At 32.6% G+C, this 16,733-nt stretch overlaps 1 protein-coding gene across 1 annotated transcript; it reads left to right on the forward strand.

Annotated features, from left to right (window-relative positions):
- The first annotated feature begins 15,848 nt into the window (after nt 1-15,848).
- On the forward strand, nt 15,849-16,493 carry LOC149143737 (putative sucrose-phosphate synthase 2). The gene has a single exon (XM_089451926.1). It carries the CDS (start codon nt 15,849-15,851, stop codon nt 16,491-16,493), a length of 645 nt encoding a protein of 214 aa, XP_089308052.1.
- The last annotated feature ends 240 nt before the right edge of the window (nt 16,494-16,733 follow it).

A 16,733-nucleotide genomic window follows, 5' to 3' on the forward strand; every position in this document is an offset into this window, starting at 1 on the left:
CATAACTCACTGACATCTTAGATAAATTTTGGATAATGCAATGAAAGGATCAAAAGCTCCATGACAATTTCAGTGCCTTACCACCTGAGGAACACCTAAAAGCCATGAAAGAAAGAATGCAACTAACAAAATAGTTGGGTACTCTGCGAAACAAATAGTAACAAATTTCACAAAAAATTGAGACTTTGTAAGTGGAAGCATTCATTGTCACCAAGGAAATTGGCGTTATGCATCAACCTGTCAAACCAACAATACATGACCAAATCAAAAGATTATAAATCCTCATGATGACTAACATCATAACTTAGATCTAGGGACACATAGAGGACATCCAAGCAAAGGTATTTGCAATCACTCAGAAATTAAAGGCATTCATTACAAAAGAAAAGGAAACGATGCCCCTAGTAGCTTGAAAAGTGGAGTGAGTGGCTTGGGATGAGGCACAGGTGACTCTTGGGGGCTTGTTGTAGGAGTTTTGATATAGAATTTTGAGGATTTTGTGTAGAGCACCATGCAGATGGTTAGCACGTGGTAACTTTGACTAAGAATTAGCACGCAAAACATAGGAAGGAAGAAAATAACTTTGGCTAGTTTTCAGGTTTTTACCCAAAGTATTAGGAAGTTCCCATGGTTAAAGTAGATTGTTGGTTAGCTTCGTGCCCATTCTAAAGCTATAAACAAGGCCACAATGTTATGTGATAGTGTGTGCCTTGTTATGTTCTATTTAGGACAGGTAATCGATGAATAACTAATACTATAATTTGATGGTTTAGGTTGGTGATCAACAACATTATGATATAATGAAGAATTCTTTCAAGTAATAGAATTAGATATTCGGTAAATTGTTTGTTGTGCGTAGTATGTTTTGATTGATCTAGATTATTTGTTATAATGTGTTTTGATAATAATTGGTTCACTGCGTGGATTAGGGGTATACTTAAAAAAATTATGTTGCACTGAGGACGATATCATAGGCCCCATGTCCCTTTTGCCACTGCAACGCTGTTTTGGTTCTTGCAGTCCCTCATTAGATGCCTTGGGTGATACTTCACATGCTCGTGGGTAATTTTGAAAGGTTCGATGTTTGAGGGTTTTTGTTGGTTGTTTCAATCTAAACCCAATTCAACCTTTTGCATGCCAACAATTACCCTTGGATGCACCATCCAAGTTTAGTTCGATAGAATTAAGAGGAGGGGAAGACTAGTGCAAAGGGGAGGAGGGAGTTGATGAAGGATGGAATATGGGAGTTGGGTAGGGGAAGACGACAGATTGAGAGCAATGAGAATAGACATCTCATAGTCTTGGACTTTCCAGTGCAAGGCTAAATAATTGGAGATAATGATGGTTTATTTGAGAATGCGAAGAAAGGTGTTCCCAAGAGAAAGGATGGAGCCTTGAGAGTTGCAAAGTTACATTAACTGCATTCTTTTTAGAGAATCCAAAGGACAAAGACATGTGCAAGAATGAAAGCTATATTAAGAATGGGATTACAAAAAGAGGAAATAGGCCAATTACTAATCAAGTCTAGGGGGAAAGTCTCTAGTCAGAAAGGTTGTCTAAAGAGATTGAAGAATCGGTTTCAAAGATCCCGACCTAGAGGACAAGAGTGGAAAAGATGTTCAAGGATTTCTTTGTTGTCTCGACACAAGAAATAGAGTGAGTGACCAACATAAACCCTCAAGAGAAGCTTATCGTTTGTTAATATTTTTCTATGGAGGAAAAACTAGAGAAAATAAGTTATATTATTGTAATTTTGTCTTTTTAAATAAAATTACAAACAAATTTTTTATAATATACATATCACATTAAAATATATAACATATATCCATTTGACCAAGTAAATTAATATATTGATTATGTAACCCTATTTAAATTTAATTAATAATCACACAAATACTTAATAATTGTAATAAAATTACAATATAACAAGATTTTTAACTATGAAAATTCACTCCCACTTTACCATGGATATTATTAACTTGTAAATAGTAAAAATTAATAAAAAAATTAAAAGTAATATAGAGCTCCTTATAATGAGATATTTTAATCTCTATAAATGAGTGTAAATATTCAAAGTTTGGCTCAATTAATAATAAAATGTTAAAAGTAATAAAAATAATAAAATTCAATCTGCTATATTGTAATTTTGTTTAAAAATAATATAGAGTATGAGAGAGATGTTGTAGTGTCTGTAAATGAGTGTAAACATTTAAATGCTGGATCAATTAATAATAAAAATTTAAAAATAATAAAAATAATAAAATTCGATTTATTATTTTGTAATTTAGTTTTTATTAATAAGAATTATGAATAAATTTTAAGATAAAAGAAATTATAATATGCTATCATAGCGAAATATGTAACATATAAATAGTAGTTATAGATTAATATATATTTTATTTTTCATCATATAAATTAAAATAATGATCCCATAACCATATTTAAAAAGGGGCTCTCTAGTTTGATATGGAAGAGATGTTGTCATGTACACATTAGCAATTTTTTGACTCCTAGTCTTGACAACCCAAAATTTTTCCAATAACATTATTCTTTGATATAGCCTATACAAAAACATGAAATTCCAATATATATATATATATATATATATATATATATATATATATATATTTTAATAAATTTTTTATAAAATTCTTTTAAATATAAAATAGAGAACAAGAGAACAATCTAAGATGATCTAATGCTAATTAATAAAAAGTAATAATGAAACCTATGGTGACTCCAGATCTGTCATGGAGAGCCCTCTCCACACAGGGAATTCCCTAATTGGCATGCCACAAAGAGATTTGATTCAACAATATGGAATGATTAAATGGTGTGAAGAGAAATTAGCGATGGAACTTATGGTTCAGAAGGCCTTCATAAGAATCACTTGATAGAGGGTTGATGAGCAAGGGAGCCGTGGAAGGGGCTTTACCACCATAGAAAACAACCCCAGTGCCCATTGCAACATCTATAGTTTACTATCGAATAAAGTAACATGCTTACAATGGGGTATAACACAAGGAATAAACATGAGCGGCAGGAAGAATTCATTTGAGGGTTACTGCCATCCGGGGTGGCATTCATGGCCAGGAACGAAACCGAGATATTGATTTGAAGAAGACTTCTTGTTGCGGGCACCGAGATATATTTAGGTTGAAATTAAATTTAGCAAGAGATAACAACATTTTTTTCAAACATTTAAATTAAAAATATATATTATAGGTAATATATATTAAAAATATATTGTAATTTTCTTAATCTTCAATAATTTTATAATTACATTAAATATTTTTTTATATATTTTTAATTTTAAATTAATTTCAATTTCACTTTTTTTTTTTTCTATTAAAAAACTATTTTTCTAAACAATTCAAAAATATAGTATAGTGATAATCATCAACATGCTATAATAGAAACAAAGCTGATTTTCTATTTCAATTTGATAATGCTAATATTTTAGTACACAATAAGTAGTTCCCTTTTGAGAACAACTCCCACAATTGCCATTGTGTACCAATTTGTATCATTTGATGGAATGTTAGACGATTGAAGATTTTTAAGTTTTCGGATTAATAGTTAATAGTTAAGAGAAAATTAATAGTTAGAGCGCATAATGGGCACATCCAAAAAGTAATTAAATGATTACTTCTTGTTGAAGGGTTTCTTGATGGCTTATGACTTCTTCTTATCGAACCGTTTCTTGATGACTTAACATGGATGTTTATTCCCCTCTCGGTTCTCCAAAAGAGAGTTTCTCTTGCAGGGATTGGTCTATTTGTTTATTAGATCTTCCAAAACCGGGTTCTTGCGATACGTTTTCCATTGAGGGTTTGGTCATTGTATTAGTTTTTAGATTTTAATTGCGGTGACAGACTAAAGTTGATTAGTTCTGCTTTTTCTTACAGGTGAGTAGGGTTTTGAGGTGAGCGACTACCCAAAAAATTCTACTTTTTTTACGGTTTATATACTTGGTGTAAAATATTATTACGCATTATCAGCACAATTGGTGTCAAATAATGTATCAAGAAAAAACAGGAGTGGAATCACTAAAATCGCTTCGGTGATTTCCCCACCGCTCTTCCTGTTCAAACCTAAACGACGGTTTTAGATTTTAGGAATTTGAGGAGAATTTCAGTTTCAGGAGGTCCTTCCACTCTTGTCGAGATCGTTGTGATGGTATCTAATCCAAGCCGCACAATTCTAGAATGACTGCACTCAAATTTTATGCATCCTTTCTTTGCACAAAACAATGGAGCGCTGCTTTCATCCACCCTCTCCTCTTCACCTTCACTAGTAAAATGTTCTAACATGTAAATGATCTATTTTAGCATATACAAACCTCCTTTTGTAATAATAATAGTAGCTCGGATGGGCCTTTTATCAACAATATATCTTTTACAAGAGAAAGGCCCTTTAACACATATTTCATTAAATATGGAAGTATTCAGTGGATCTAGAATTTAGAACTTTAACTAGATTAAGTTTTTTCAAAATGAGGAATTAGAAAGTCACTTAGTTCACTAATTTTAATGTAGATATTCACCATTTTTGTGTAAAAATTATCATGATAAACTTTATAAAACAAATTTATATAAACTTGCTAAAGAAAATCTTTCACATTTTAATCTTGGATTCCTTACATTATCTATTTTAATATTTTTTATGGTTTATAGTAAAATATGAGTTTGTTAAGGTTATTTTATGAAAATAATGATGCGTATGTTACTATTATTAATCCATTTAATTATAATCTGATATAGTAAATATCATGTATGTGTTAAGTCATGATTATTACTAAGGCAGTGTTGGCACAATTTAAAAGTCTATCACCTTTGCAACACTAGTTATATTATGGTTGAAGATTAAAAAACTCTCAAAGATCATCGAGTTTATACTCGTATTGGAATTAAATTTCAAAATATTTGTGACGCTACCAACCTTCTTGATTGTTTAACTAAACAAAATTATGATGATCTTGAAACACTTCTTTTAATGCTTTTTCGGCATAACAATAAAATTCGAAATAACTTTTAATAATATCTTTTTATTTTCTTATTTACCATAGTTGGTCTTAGTGGATGATAATCATCATTATCACCATCATAATTACATACTATTGTAGAAAGTTTGCACCATTTTAAAGTTGAGGAGAAAAATAAATTTATGATCAAATTAAATGTTGAATGTGAGTAGTAGCATAATTTATTTTTATTTATTAGTTGTACGTTTATGTTAATAAAGAAGTTGATTGAGGCTCACTTTATGAATAATAGATTAATATGCAAGATATATATTAAGTATAAAGTTATTTAATGACAAATGAAATTTTTAGTAATGTGTCCAATATATAGCATTATTTAGAACTTTAACTAGATTATATTTTTTCAAAATTAGGAATTAGAAAGTCACTTAGTTCACTAATTTTTATATAGATATTCACCATTTTTTGTGTAAAAATTATCATGATAAACTTTATAAAACAAATTTATATAAACTTGAAAAAGAAAATATTTCACATATTAATCTTGGATTCCTTACATTATCTATTTTAATATTTTTATGGTTTATATTAAAAAGATAAGTTTGTTAAGGTTATTTTATGAAAATAATGATGTGTGCGTAACTATTATTAACCGATTTAATTATAATCCGATATAGTAAATATCATGTATATGTTAAGTTACGATTATTACTAAGACAATGTTGGCACAATTTAAAATATTGGAATTAAATTTCAAAATATTTGTGATGCTACTAACCTTCTTGATTGTTTACCTAAACAAAATTATGATGGTCTTGAAGCACTTATTTTAATGCTTTTTTAGCATAACAATAAAATTCAAAATAACTTTTAGTAATATATTTTTACCTTCTTATATACATTATTTGGTCTTAGTGGATGATAATCATCATTATCACCATCATCATTACATACTATTGTAGGAAGTTTGCACCATTTTAGAGTTAAGGAGAAAATATCTTTTTAGGATCAAAATAAATGTTGAATATAATTTATTTATTATTTATTATTTGTACTTTTATGTAAAAAACGAAGTTGGTTGAGGCTTGCTTAATGAATAATAGATTAATATGCAAGCTATATATTAAGTATAAAGTTATTCAATGACAAATGATCATAGTAATGTGTCCAATATATACCATCATAGATCCATTTTAAGTGCAGATGTAGGGATCAAATTTCTTCAAGTGCAAACATTTTTAGAGTGAAAGATACAATGTGTTATTTTTAATTGTTGAAACTATATTTTTGAATGCTAAATAGAGTATATATACGAACAAATAATAATTTTAACCATAAAAAAACTTATATATATATATATATATATATATATATATATATATATATGAAGTTGATATTGACATAAATTAGTTAACATAAATCTTCAAATAGTTACTTTTGAAAAGTATAAGATTTAAACATCTAATTCACACATTTTTTTTACTTCTAATTACTTTAAAAAATATTCTTTTTTAATATTTTTCTATTTAGAACATAATTTTTATTTTAAAAGGGCACAGACGGACAAACAAACTTACACATCCCCCCATATTGGGCTGTAAAATGAGCTTGTCTCAATTACTAATCATTTTAATGATCAAAATCAATCATGAATTAGAATAGTAACAAAGCAGTACAATTTGATTATTTTCAAATACAACAAGAAAGAGAGAAAAATGATTAAGATATTTATTACAAATGTTTAGTTTTTATCCCTGAAATGTTTAAGGATATTATATTGAAAAGAACATATTAACATTCATCTAAAACTTAGATTCCTTACATTATTTCTATTATCATTAACATTTATATTTATGTATTAAATTTGACTCGTGAATACTAGATTGTGTAAAAAAATCTTACCTATAAAGTTATTTAACAATATATTAATATTGTTTTTCTTACTATTATTGACCATTTTAAATTGACAATAACTACTTTTCCTAAGTTGAGTACAAATTAATTATACTAGTATAATGTTGGCACCACTTCGAAATCTATAAGAGGAAATATTTTATAATTCTAGTTGTGTTGTTCAATGATCAAAATATTTTTTTTATAAATTAGAGCGCAACAAAATAGAGAATTTGATTTATATCAATTATAATAAGGAAAATTAAGGAAAGCTCACCTCAAACATTATATCAAGTGTAGCATTTATTCATTAAGTGTTTAAATGGTTTATATTAAATAGAATACTAATTAGGTACTTCATTGTTGTTTTAATATACCAAGTTTAGAAGATGTTTTTAGGTGCATTATTGAATTTTATTATGGATATTTGATATGGTGAGAAGTCATGTTGGTCAAATAAAGCTTTGAAAACTTAAATATTTTATGACATTGTCATGTAATTTGTATAACACATGATTACATTGAAATATTAAATAATATAAAACTCCTTCAAAAAAAATATGAAGAGAATATTTATACAACAAATATGGAAAAGTGTGTCTGAATGTATCTTAATAGATACTCCAAAAAAACAATTACATTCATGTATCATATAAACCTACTCTTAAGATATTCGCTCAAGTAGATCAAGAATGGCTTCTACACCATATTTATTTATCTTAGTCTTCTTGCAATGCTATTTCTTTGGCATCCATGCCCACACTATGGTACTTATTGGAATAGAGCCAAGTTCTTTGTCATTAGGATTTGGTACCCAATATTGCTCTAAAAATTTTCCATTGTATTTCCTTGACATAGGCTTAAACCAGTCAACATTTACATGAAGATTCTCACTTTCATTATCCCTGAAGAAATCTGAGATGGATTTTGCCATCCAAATCATCTCACCTGCATCCTCATTTCCTGATCTAACTAGCAACATCTTTCCTTTCTCAATGTCAATCGTCGGATTGAATGTTGGCTTTGGCTTGTTGCATTTGGGTCCAATGTGCCTTGTCTTGGGCCAGAAATCCTCAAAAGGTGAATCACTTACATCTATTATTCTATGATCATTATAGATTCCATCTAATGTATCAAGAACTTTTTCCCAATACATTACTTTATTTTTCCATTCCTCTGTAACAATTGGTGAATCCTCATTCCCTATAGTGTCTTTCCACATTTTTATATATGATGTTATCCCTTCTTTAGTTCTTTTAAATAGACATCATTCTGTTTGGAAGCTAAGAAAGATGGCTTTCCTATGGGAATTATAGGTCGACCTTCATCATCTATATTCCATAACTCAACTGGTTCTGACCACTCAATATCTCTAATTGATTCTTTATACCTTAGTACTAGAACATCATTGAGTATAAGAAATTGGAAGTATTGGACATTAAGATGTCCAACTAGTGCATTTTTTCCCTCCTTAATGTATCCGTTAAGGAAACTTTTGAAGTCATAGACCTTGTCAACAAGTGTAGGTGGACACACTCTGTTTTCTTCAATTCTGCGATATGTATCCATCATTTCAGGTAAAGAATAAATATCTTTACTTTTTAGGTTGGAAGACATTCTTCCATAGGTTCCATCTATGTCTTCATGGGTGTACCCCACAGGCAAGAACCCAACCTCAATAGTGATGAAGACACCAAGTGCAGTTAAAAGTGATAGAAACATGAAAAGATAGCGATTCTTATTATCACTTGCTGCATTGTCCAACAGTAACAACAAATGTGGAGGAAGAGGTTTAAAATCAACATTTTGACTTTTTGAACTTCCATGAGATATAAAATCATCTTTGTACCCTTGACATTTTGAGTAAATGGAGGTGTCAAGTAATGCATTTGTAAGTGGGTTTCTTGAAATTCCACTTTCATAAAGTAGATCACCATACATATCCATTTGTGGGTCTTCAAGGTCCCTTAAGCACTTTGCAAGGGATGTAATAGTAAATTGTGATCCCATATGGACATATGGTAAGGAGAAATGAACAAAACCTCCCGCCTTATACCCATGTGTAAGCATATCTGTCAATGACAAACCCAAATTTGTTCCTACAATAGATTTTTATTTGACACATAGCCTTGGGATTGAAGTCTTTATTTTGTCCATTTTATCATGGATAATGCTCAAATACTCCTTTGGAAACTGCTCTGACATAATTCTATGGGCATAGTAGCAATATCTTCCACACATAACAATCTTGTTATGTTTTGTCAACCTACCTCGTGCCTTTTCTTCCAACTCTTTTGTAGTTGCTGACTTCATTTGTGCTTTCAACACAATACATTCACTGCATTTACTGAAGTTGGTGTTCTTTGAAAATGCCACATCTCGAAACTTAGTATTCCAGATCTTGCTCATTGTTGGCTGTGATATTGATGGGTAATTGAGCTTTTGAAGAGCCTCATTGATCTCTTTTAACAAAGAATTTTGTGTGTAAGTTGAAGGAAGCAGTCTTAAAGGAGCAGATGTTCCATCTTCTTCAACTTTGACGTGTTTGGTTTGGTGAAAAATCTGAATTATCCATTACAATTTTGTGCAATATTTCTATGGCTGCCACTGTGTGAGCTCGTGCTTTGCATGTGTTAGTGTTACCATGAATAGCTTTGATCTGTCCATGTTGGAAATAATGCTGGTAGTTATAGAATGTGCTTTGAGGAATTTTATGTATGTTATACCATGCTTTCTTACAAATAATATTCCCATTAAATCTCATGTCCTTTACATTTCTAGCAATAGGTGGTAGGTTATGGTCGCTTGACATCACTGTGTTTGACATGAGTGAATTCAAGACAAATTCTCTAATACCATTTGTATTTATTTGTCTCATACCCCTTCTAGCACCTGCAATGGCCTTCCTGTCCACATGTTGAAGACAATCTTTTCTACAACATACATCTGCTGCCAAAAGTCGAATTTCTTTCTCTTCATCTATTTTTGTTTGACATTTTGCAATTTTTTTTGTAGCCATAACTCGTTTAATCCTTTTATATGGCCTTGTTACATTCATATCAATTGAGTTTCTAACTTTTTCATTACAAAGGTACCCATCCCATTTGTTTAAGGGATTTGTGTCCTCTATAACATCCCATATCACCATTTCTTTGGGTGGTTCCTTGAACTTTTCCTTGACCCTTAATATCACACCTTTGTTGTCCACAACTTATTTATTGGCCATCTAACCAAACACTATATAGACTTATCACCAATTTTGCATATCTCACAATGTCCATCTATCTCTTCTAGAAAAACACCAAAATCCATTTCACCTAGTGTTTCGTGAAAAGATAGCGATTCTTATTATCGCTTGATGCATTGTCCAACAGTAACAACAAATGTGGAGGAAGAGGTTTAAAATCAACATTTTGACTTTTTGAACTTCCATGAGATATAAAATCATCTTTGTACCCTTGACATTTTGAGTAAATGGAGGTGTCAAGTAATGCATTTGTAAGTGGGTTTCTTGAAATTCCACTTTCATAAAGTAGATCACCATACATATCCATTTGTGGGTCTTCAAGGTCCCTTAAGCACTTTGCAAGGGATGTAATAGTAAATTGTGATCCCATATGGACATATGGTAAAGAGAAATGAACAAAACCTCCCGCCTTATACCCATGTGTAAGCATATCTGTCAATGACAAACCCAAATTTGTTCCTACAATAGATTTTGATTTGACACATAGCCTTGGGATTGAAGTCTTTATTTTGTCCATTTTATCATGGATAATGCTCAAATACTCCTTTGGAAACTGCTCTGACATAATTCTATGGGCATAGTAGCAATATCTTCCACACATAACAATCTTGTTATGTTTTGTCAACCTACCTCGTGCCTTTTCTTCCAACTCTTTTGTAGTTGCTGACTTCATTTGTGCTTTCAACACAATGAATTCACTGCATTTACTGAAGTTGGTGTTCTTTGAAAATGCCACATCTCGAAACTTAGTATTCCAGATCTTGCTCATTGTTGGCTGTGATATTGATGGGTAATTGAGCTTTTGAAGAGCCTCATTGATCTATTTTAACAAAGAATTTTGTGTGTAAGTTGAAGGAAGCAGTCTTAAAGGAGCAGATGTTCCATCTTCTTCATCTTTGACGTGTTTGGTTTGGTGAAAAATCTGAATTATCCATTACAATTTTGTGCAATATTTCTATGGCTGCCACTGTGTGAGCTCATGCTTTGCATGTGTTAGTGTTACCATGGATAGCTTTGATCTGTCCATGTTGGAAATAATGCTGGTAGTTATAGAATGTGCTTTGAGGAATTTTATGTATGTTATACCATGCTTTCTTACAAATAATATTCCCATTAAATCTCATGTCCTTTACATTTCTAGCAATAGGTGGTAGGCTATGGTCGCTTGACATCACTGTGTTTGACATGAGTGAATTCAAGACAAATTCTCTAATACCATTTGTATTTATTTGTCTCATACCCCTTCTAGCACCTGCAATGGCCTTCCTGTCCACATGTTGAAGACAATCTTTTCTACAACATACATCTGCTGCCAAAAGTCGAATTTCTTTCTCTTCATCTATTTTTGTTTGACATTTTGCAATTTTTTTTGTAGCCATAACTCGTTTAATCCTTTTATATGGCCTTGTTACATTCATATCAATTGAGTTTCTAACTTTTTCATTACAAAGGTACCCATCCCATTTGTTTAAGGGATTTGTGTCCTCTATAACATCCCATATCACCATTTCTTTGGGTGGTTCCTTGAACTTTTCCTTGACCCTTAATATCACACCTTTGTTGTCCACAACTTATTTATTGGCCATCTAACCAAACACTATATAGACTTATCACCAATTTTGCATATCTCACAATGTCCATCTATCTCTTCTAGAAAAACACCAAAATCCATTTCACCTAGTGTTTCACCCTCAACAATGTCATCCTCGAGGGCATTAACTAGCATTCCTTTGGCAATGCACATGCTTGTTCCCATGCATTCATGTGTAAGAGAAACCTTTGCACATATGAATTTAACCCTATCTTGGGGAATATTTATGGCATGATCATGACAGTGAGGCTCCAAATCTTATTCTGGCCAAATTTCATAAGATTCTAATGCACCCGCAAGTGTATGCTCAAATCCTGTTGGATGTGGTAGAGGAGCATTATGTTTTAACACCTTTTCAATTTTAACCACTATGCATCCTTTCTTTACCATCTTTCCATGCACTTTATGCCCAAGCTCTGTATTGAATATGGAGCCCTCGCCCACCTTCACTCCATGTTGCAGAAGATTTACCTTGTCTCCAATAGAAAATGTAGAAGAAACAATTGTACCTATAAACAAATGTAAATAATGTTAGTATTTATTAAAAAAAAAAAAATTATTATAGTATCAATAATATATAACACATGCTTCAATATTTTGATTTACCTATGTGGTGTCTCAAATCCACAATCTTCCATGGATGTATGTCCCCTTCATTAACATCATCATCAATCAAATGTGGTTGAATGACATCAATTATCAAACTTGCAACATAACCAACATTAACCCTTTCTCCAACATAATAAGTTCCAGACTGTGTAGATTCAACCCTTGCTAGCCCGATGACTTGATCATTAATAAGGAGATCAACATAGTTCCCTTTTGCCAAAATTGTATTTTCCATTGTAGCTTGCATCAATTCTATAACAACAATTACATCGTAACTTGTAATTAAAATAATGAACCGTATAAAGTGTGACTTTATATTTTCCCAAAAACACACAACTTACGAAAAAGTAATATAGATGCAAAAATAAAAATTGAATGGTAGTCATGTTGTATGTAATGAAACATTGTTTCCTCAAATGAAAGCTAACAATCAATATCATTCCTTCTACTACAAACATAAGCATATTGCTAGAAGCAACATTACATGGTCAAATAATTCTAGCACATGCTAGATTTCCTTCTAGCACAAACACAAACACATTGCCAATAACAATATTCTAAGGCGAAGGAAATCCACCACATGCTAAATTTTCTTCTAACATAAATAGAAGCATATTACTCACAAAAACATTTCAAAGTAAAAGAAATCTTACACATTCTAGAGTTTATTGTAGCACAAACACAATCACATTGCCAAAAATAACATTGCAGTGTAGAAGATATCTAGCATACGCTTGATTTACTTCTAGCACAAACAAAAGCACATTGCCAACAATAACATTGTAAGGCAAACAAAAGCCAACAAAATCCAACAACTTCTATCACAAACACAATCACATTTCCAATAACAACGTCGCAAGGTAAAATAAATTTAAAAGATGCTAGCTTTACATGTAGCATAAATACAAGCATACTACCAATAACAACATTTCATGCCAGAAGAAATCTAGTGCATGCTATATTTCCTTCTAACACAAACAAAAGCACATTAACAAGGTGAAGGAGATCTAACACGTGTTAGATTTCCTTCTATAATAAACAACCAATTTGAAAACAACAATATTGCATAGCAAAAAAAATCTAGCACAACTTCTAGCCCAAACAAAAGCACAACATTTCCAATAACTTTGCCAAAGTGATGGAAATCTAACACTTGCTAGATTTCCTATTATCATAAACAACCAAATTGACAACAACACTATTGCAAAGCAAAATAAATCTAGCATAGTTTCTAGCCCAAACACAAGCACATTTCCAATAAAAATATTGCAAGGTGAAAGAAATTTAATGTATATTAGCTTTACATGTGGCACAAATACAATCATACTACCAACAACAACATTGCATCCCAAAAGAGATCTATTGCATGTTATGTTTATTTTTAAAACAAATCAACAAAGTGTAATGGTGATTCTCTGTTGTGAAGACCCATATGAAAAGTGGCGTAATGCTAATAACACCAATGCAACTACTGCAGGATAGCCACTCACCTTTCCCTTTATCCTACAAAAAACTCCCAGGTGTGAAATCCTTTTTTTGCTGAGTGTTTGCTTGTAAGAGGGGAAAGTAATGAATAATTCTTCCTGCTAGAATAAATTTCTTTGGGGGAAAAAGGGTGAAAAACATGAAGCCTCATCTCCTTACCAAGAAAGTAAGGCTAACTAGGCTTGATTGATATCCATGCCTGATTGTTAAAATTGGCAACTAGGGCCAAACTCCATGTGGGTCATCTTTTTTTTTTTTTTAACTACATGGTGAATCAGTAACTGTCAGTCCTAATCTATGGGAGACCCAGGATCAATCCTCATAGCTGCCTCTATAACACTAGGAGTACATCCAACTACCTGCAAGTTGATATAATAAGATCCTATGATTTTAGCAAGAACAAGACTCTCGTGCCGCCAAGGCGGGGGTGGGGAATCTGCTCCTCGAGCCGCCACCATAGCAGGTCAGTGTACTCAATGAGATTTGAACTGCAGTCTCCTAGGCTTCGCCCAAGTAGACTTACCGTCAAACCACACATCACAGTACCCATGTAGGTCACCTTATTAATGGAAGATGATATTTTTCTTGGATCCCTCTCATCGAGAGGTGTAGGATTGATCTAAAGATCATCCGATTCCAATAAGTATTCATGGAGATATGAATTTATTTGTGTTATGGGACAATTCGTCAAGGTTAGTTAACAACCAAATAAGCCCCACTTGTGCTCAACGTTTTAGTATAAATAGAGGTGGCCTTCAAGTCATTTTAACACACTTGGGATCTCTTCCTCTCCACTTGTCTTTGGGTTTTAGTAGGAGGAGAGATCCTAAGGGATAACGCTGCCCTAATCCAGAGGGAAAAAGCCGGAACTGCCAGGAATAGCCGGAAAAGCTAGAACTGTCGGGAATAGCTGGAATTGTCGGAACTGCCGGAAATAGTCGGAACAGTCGGGAAGCTGACGCAGAGGGCAGAAGCCCGAACTGCCGGGAAAAGTCGGAACTGGCTGACTGCCGGAACTACCGGGAATAGCTGGAAAAGCTGAAAAAGTTGGAACTGTCGAGAATAGCCGGAATTGCCGAAACTGCCGAAATTGTCGGGAATAGCCGGAATTGGCGGAATCGCCGGGAACTGTCGAAACTGCCGGAAAAGCCGGAACTGTCGGGAATATCCGGAACTGCCAGGAATCGTCGGAACTGATGGGAACAATGGGAACCAGTGATCAAATTTGAAGGGCAGGTCTTAATTTTATTTAGAAGGGCACACATTGAGGTCACCCTTCTATAATGAAAAGCACAAAAAAATGAAATTCAACTGACAACAGTAAATTATTTTCAAATTTTTTTTTTTTTTAACACATGGTGAATCAGTAACTGTTTGGTTGGAACTAACGCTGTGAGTTCCAAGACAACATACTATTGGTTGTCGATGTCTTTACAATGTTGCAAGCTGCAAAATATTCCTCAGTTTATCAAGAACAATAACCCCTTCCAACACAGCTGCAAGTCTAGTATTTATCATACAATTCATACACATTGTAACTGACACGTGACAAGCCAACTGTGATCATAACATTTATGTTCGCCAAATCTTATGTTTTCTGTCTTTTTCCTTGAATTATTGTCATATTAAGCAGAGGTTGGTGTAAGAACATCCAAAAAAGAATTAGTTTGAGTTTCCACCTTGTGTTAATTAGGTTCTGGCAATAATTTTGATGGGTAAACTAAGTTTCCAGGAAAAATTTTCAGTTTCAAATCTGATGTTTAAGCATGTGGCAAAAAAAGCAAAGCTCTAAAAAATTCTCTGTTTCTGAAAATTTTGCAGACTTTGAACAATGGACTATTAGTCAAACACCATGATCAGAAGGCCATAGAAAATGTATTGCTAGAGCTAAAAACCCATGGAATGAATGCCGCTGTAATGGGTTGAGAAACATTCACCTTTTCTCATGGCCTGAACATTGTAGAAAATATTTGTCTCAGGTAACTATATGCGGGATGAGGCATCCTCAATGGCAGACTATCACTGTAATGGATACTACTATGGGGGAGGAATCGATGGGTGATTCCCTGAAGGACATGTCTCTTCAGCTTTCTATCGATGGCGAGAAATATTCCATCAATGGCTCTCTAGATAATTCTACCAAAGTTGACAAACTTCTGGCACCAAAGGGCGACCCAGAACTTATTTTGGATAAACTAAAAAGGGCGTCGCTATCTTTTAACATTGAAGAAACTGAACCTAAGCCAAGGCCTCCAGCGAATAACCTATCAAACAAGTATCCTGCACTAAGAAATAAGAAGAAGATTTTTGTTATAGCTGTGGACTGCTATGATTACAGTGGCAATGTATATCCCCATATGTTGGAAATAATTCAAGAGATAATCAAAGCTGTGCGTTCTGATGCAACAACAACAAGATTTTTCGGTCTTGTACTATCAACTACATTAACAGTTGATGAAACTCTGGGGATGTTGAACTCTTGCAATATATTGCCTCTTGAATTCAATGCTTTAATTTGTAGCAGTGGGAGTGAACTTTACTATTCAGCAATTCCTGCTTATCCTGATAACTTGGGAGGACTTTGGCTTCTTTCCTTTTATAATTTAGGTTGTTGGGACATTATGAATTATGACTTATGCTACTCATATATTTCGTTAATTTTTTATTCATTGGATATTAAATAGTTGGGACTTAATGACTTAGGCCTAACAAGGGATTAGTTGAAGGTGCTTTGGTTAGGATTTTGATTTGGATGGTGTTTCTAATTATGAGAGCTCAATCGAACTGTAAACTGTATTGGTGAGACAGTGGAATTTAATTTATTCTTATTACTATTTAATTCAATTGAACTGTAAACTGTATTGGTGAGACACTGTAATTTATTCTTATTACTATTTGATTCAATTGAACTGTAAATTGTATTG

The sequence above is a fragment of the Pinus tabuliformis genome, chromosome X, assembly GCF_031772625.1.
Source record: "Pinus tabuliformis cultivar Carrire ecotype Pingquan chromosome X, CPIR1, whole genome shotgun sequence".
Taxonomy (NCBI): Eukaryota; Viridiplantae; Streptophyta; class Pinopsida; order Pinales; family Pinaceae; genus Pinus; species Pinus tabuliformis.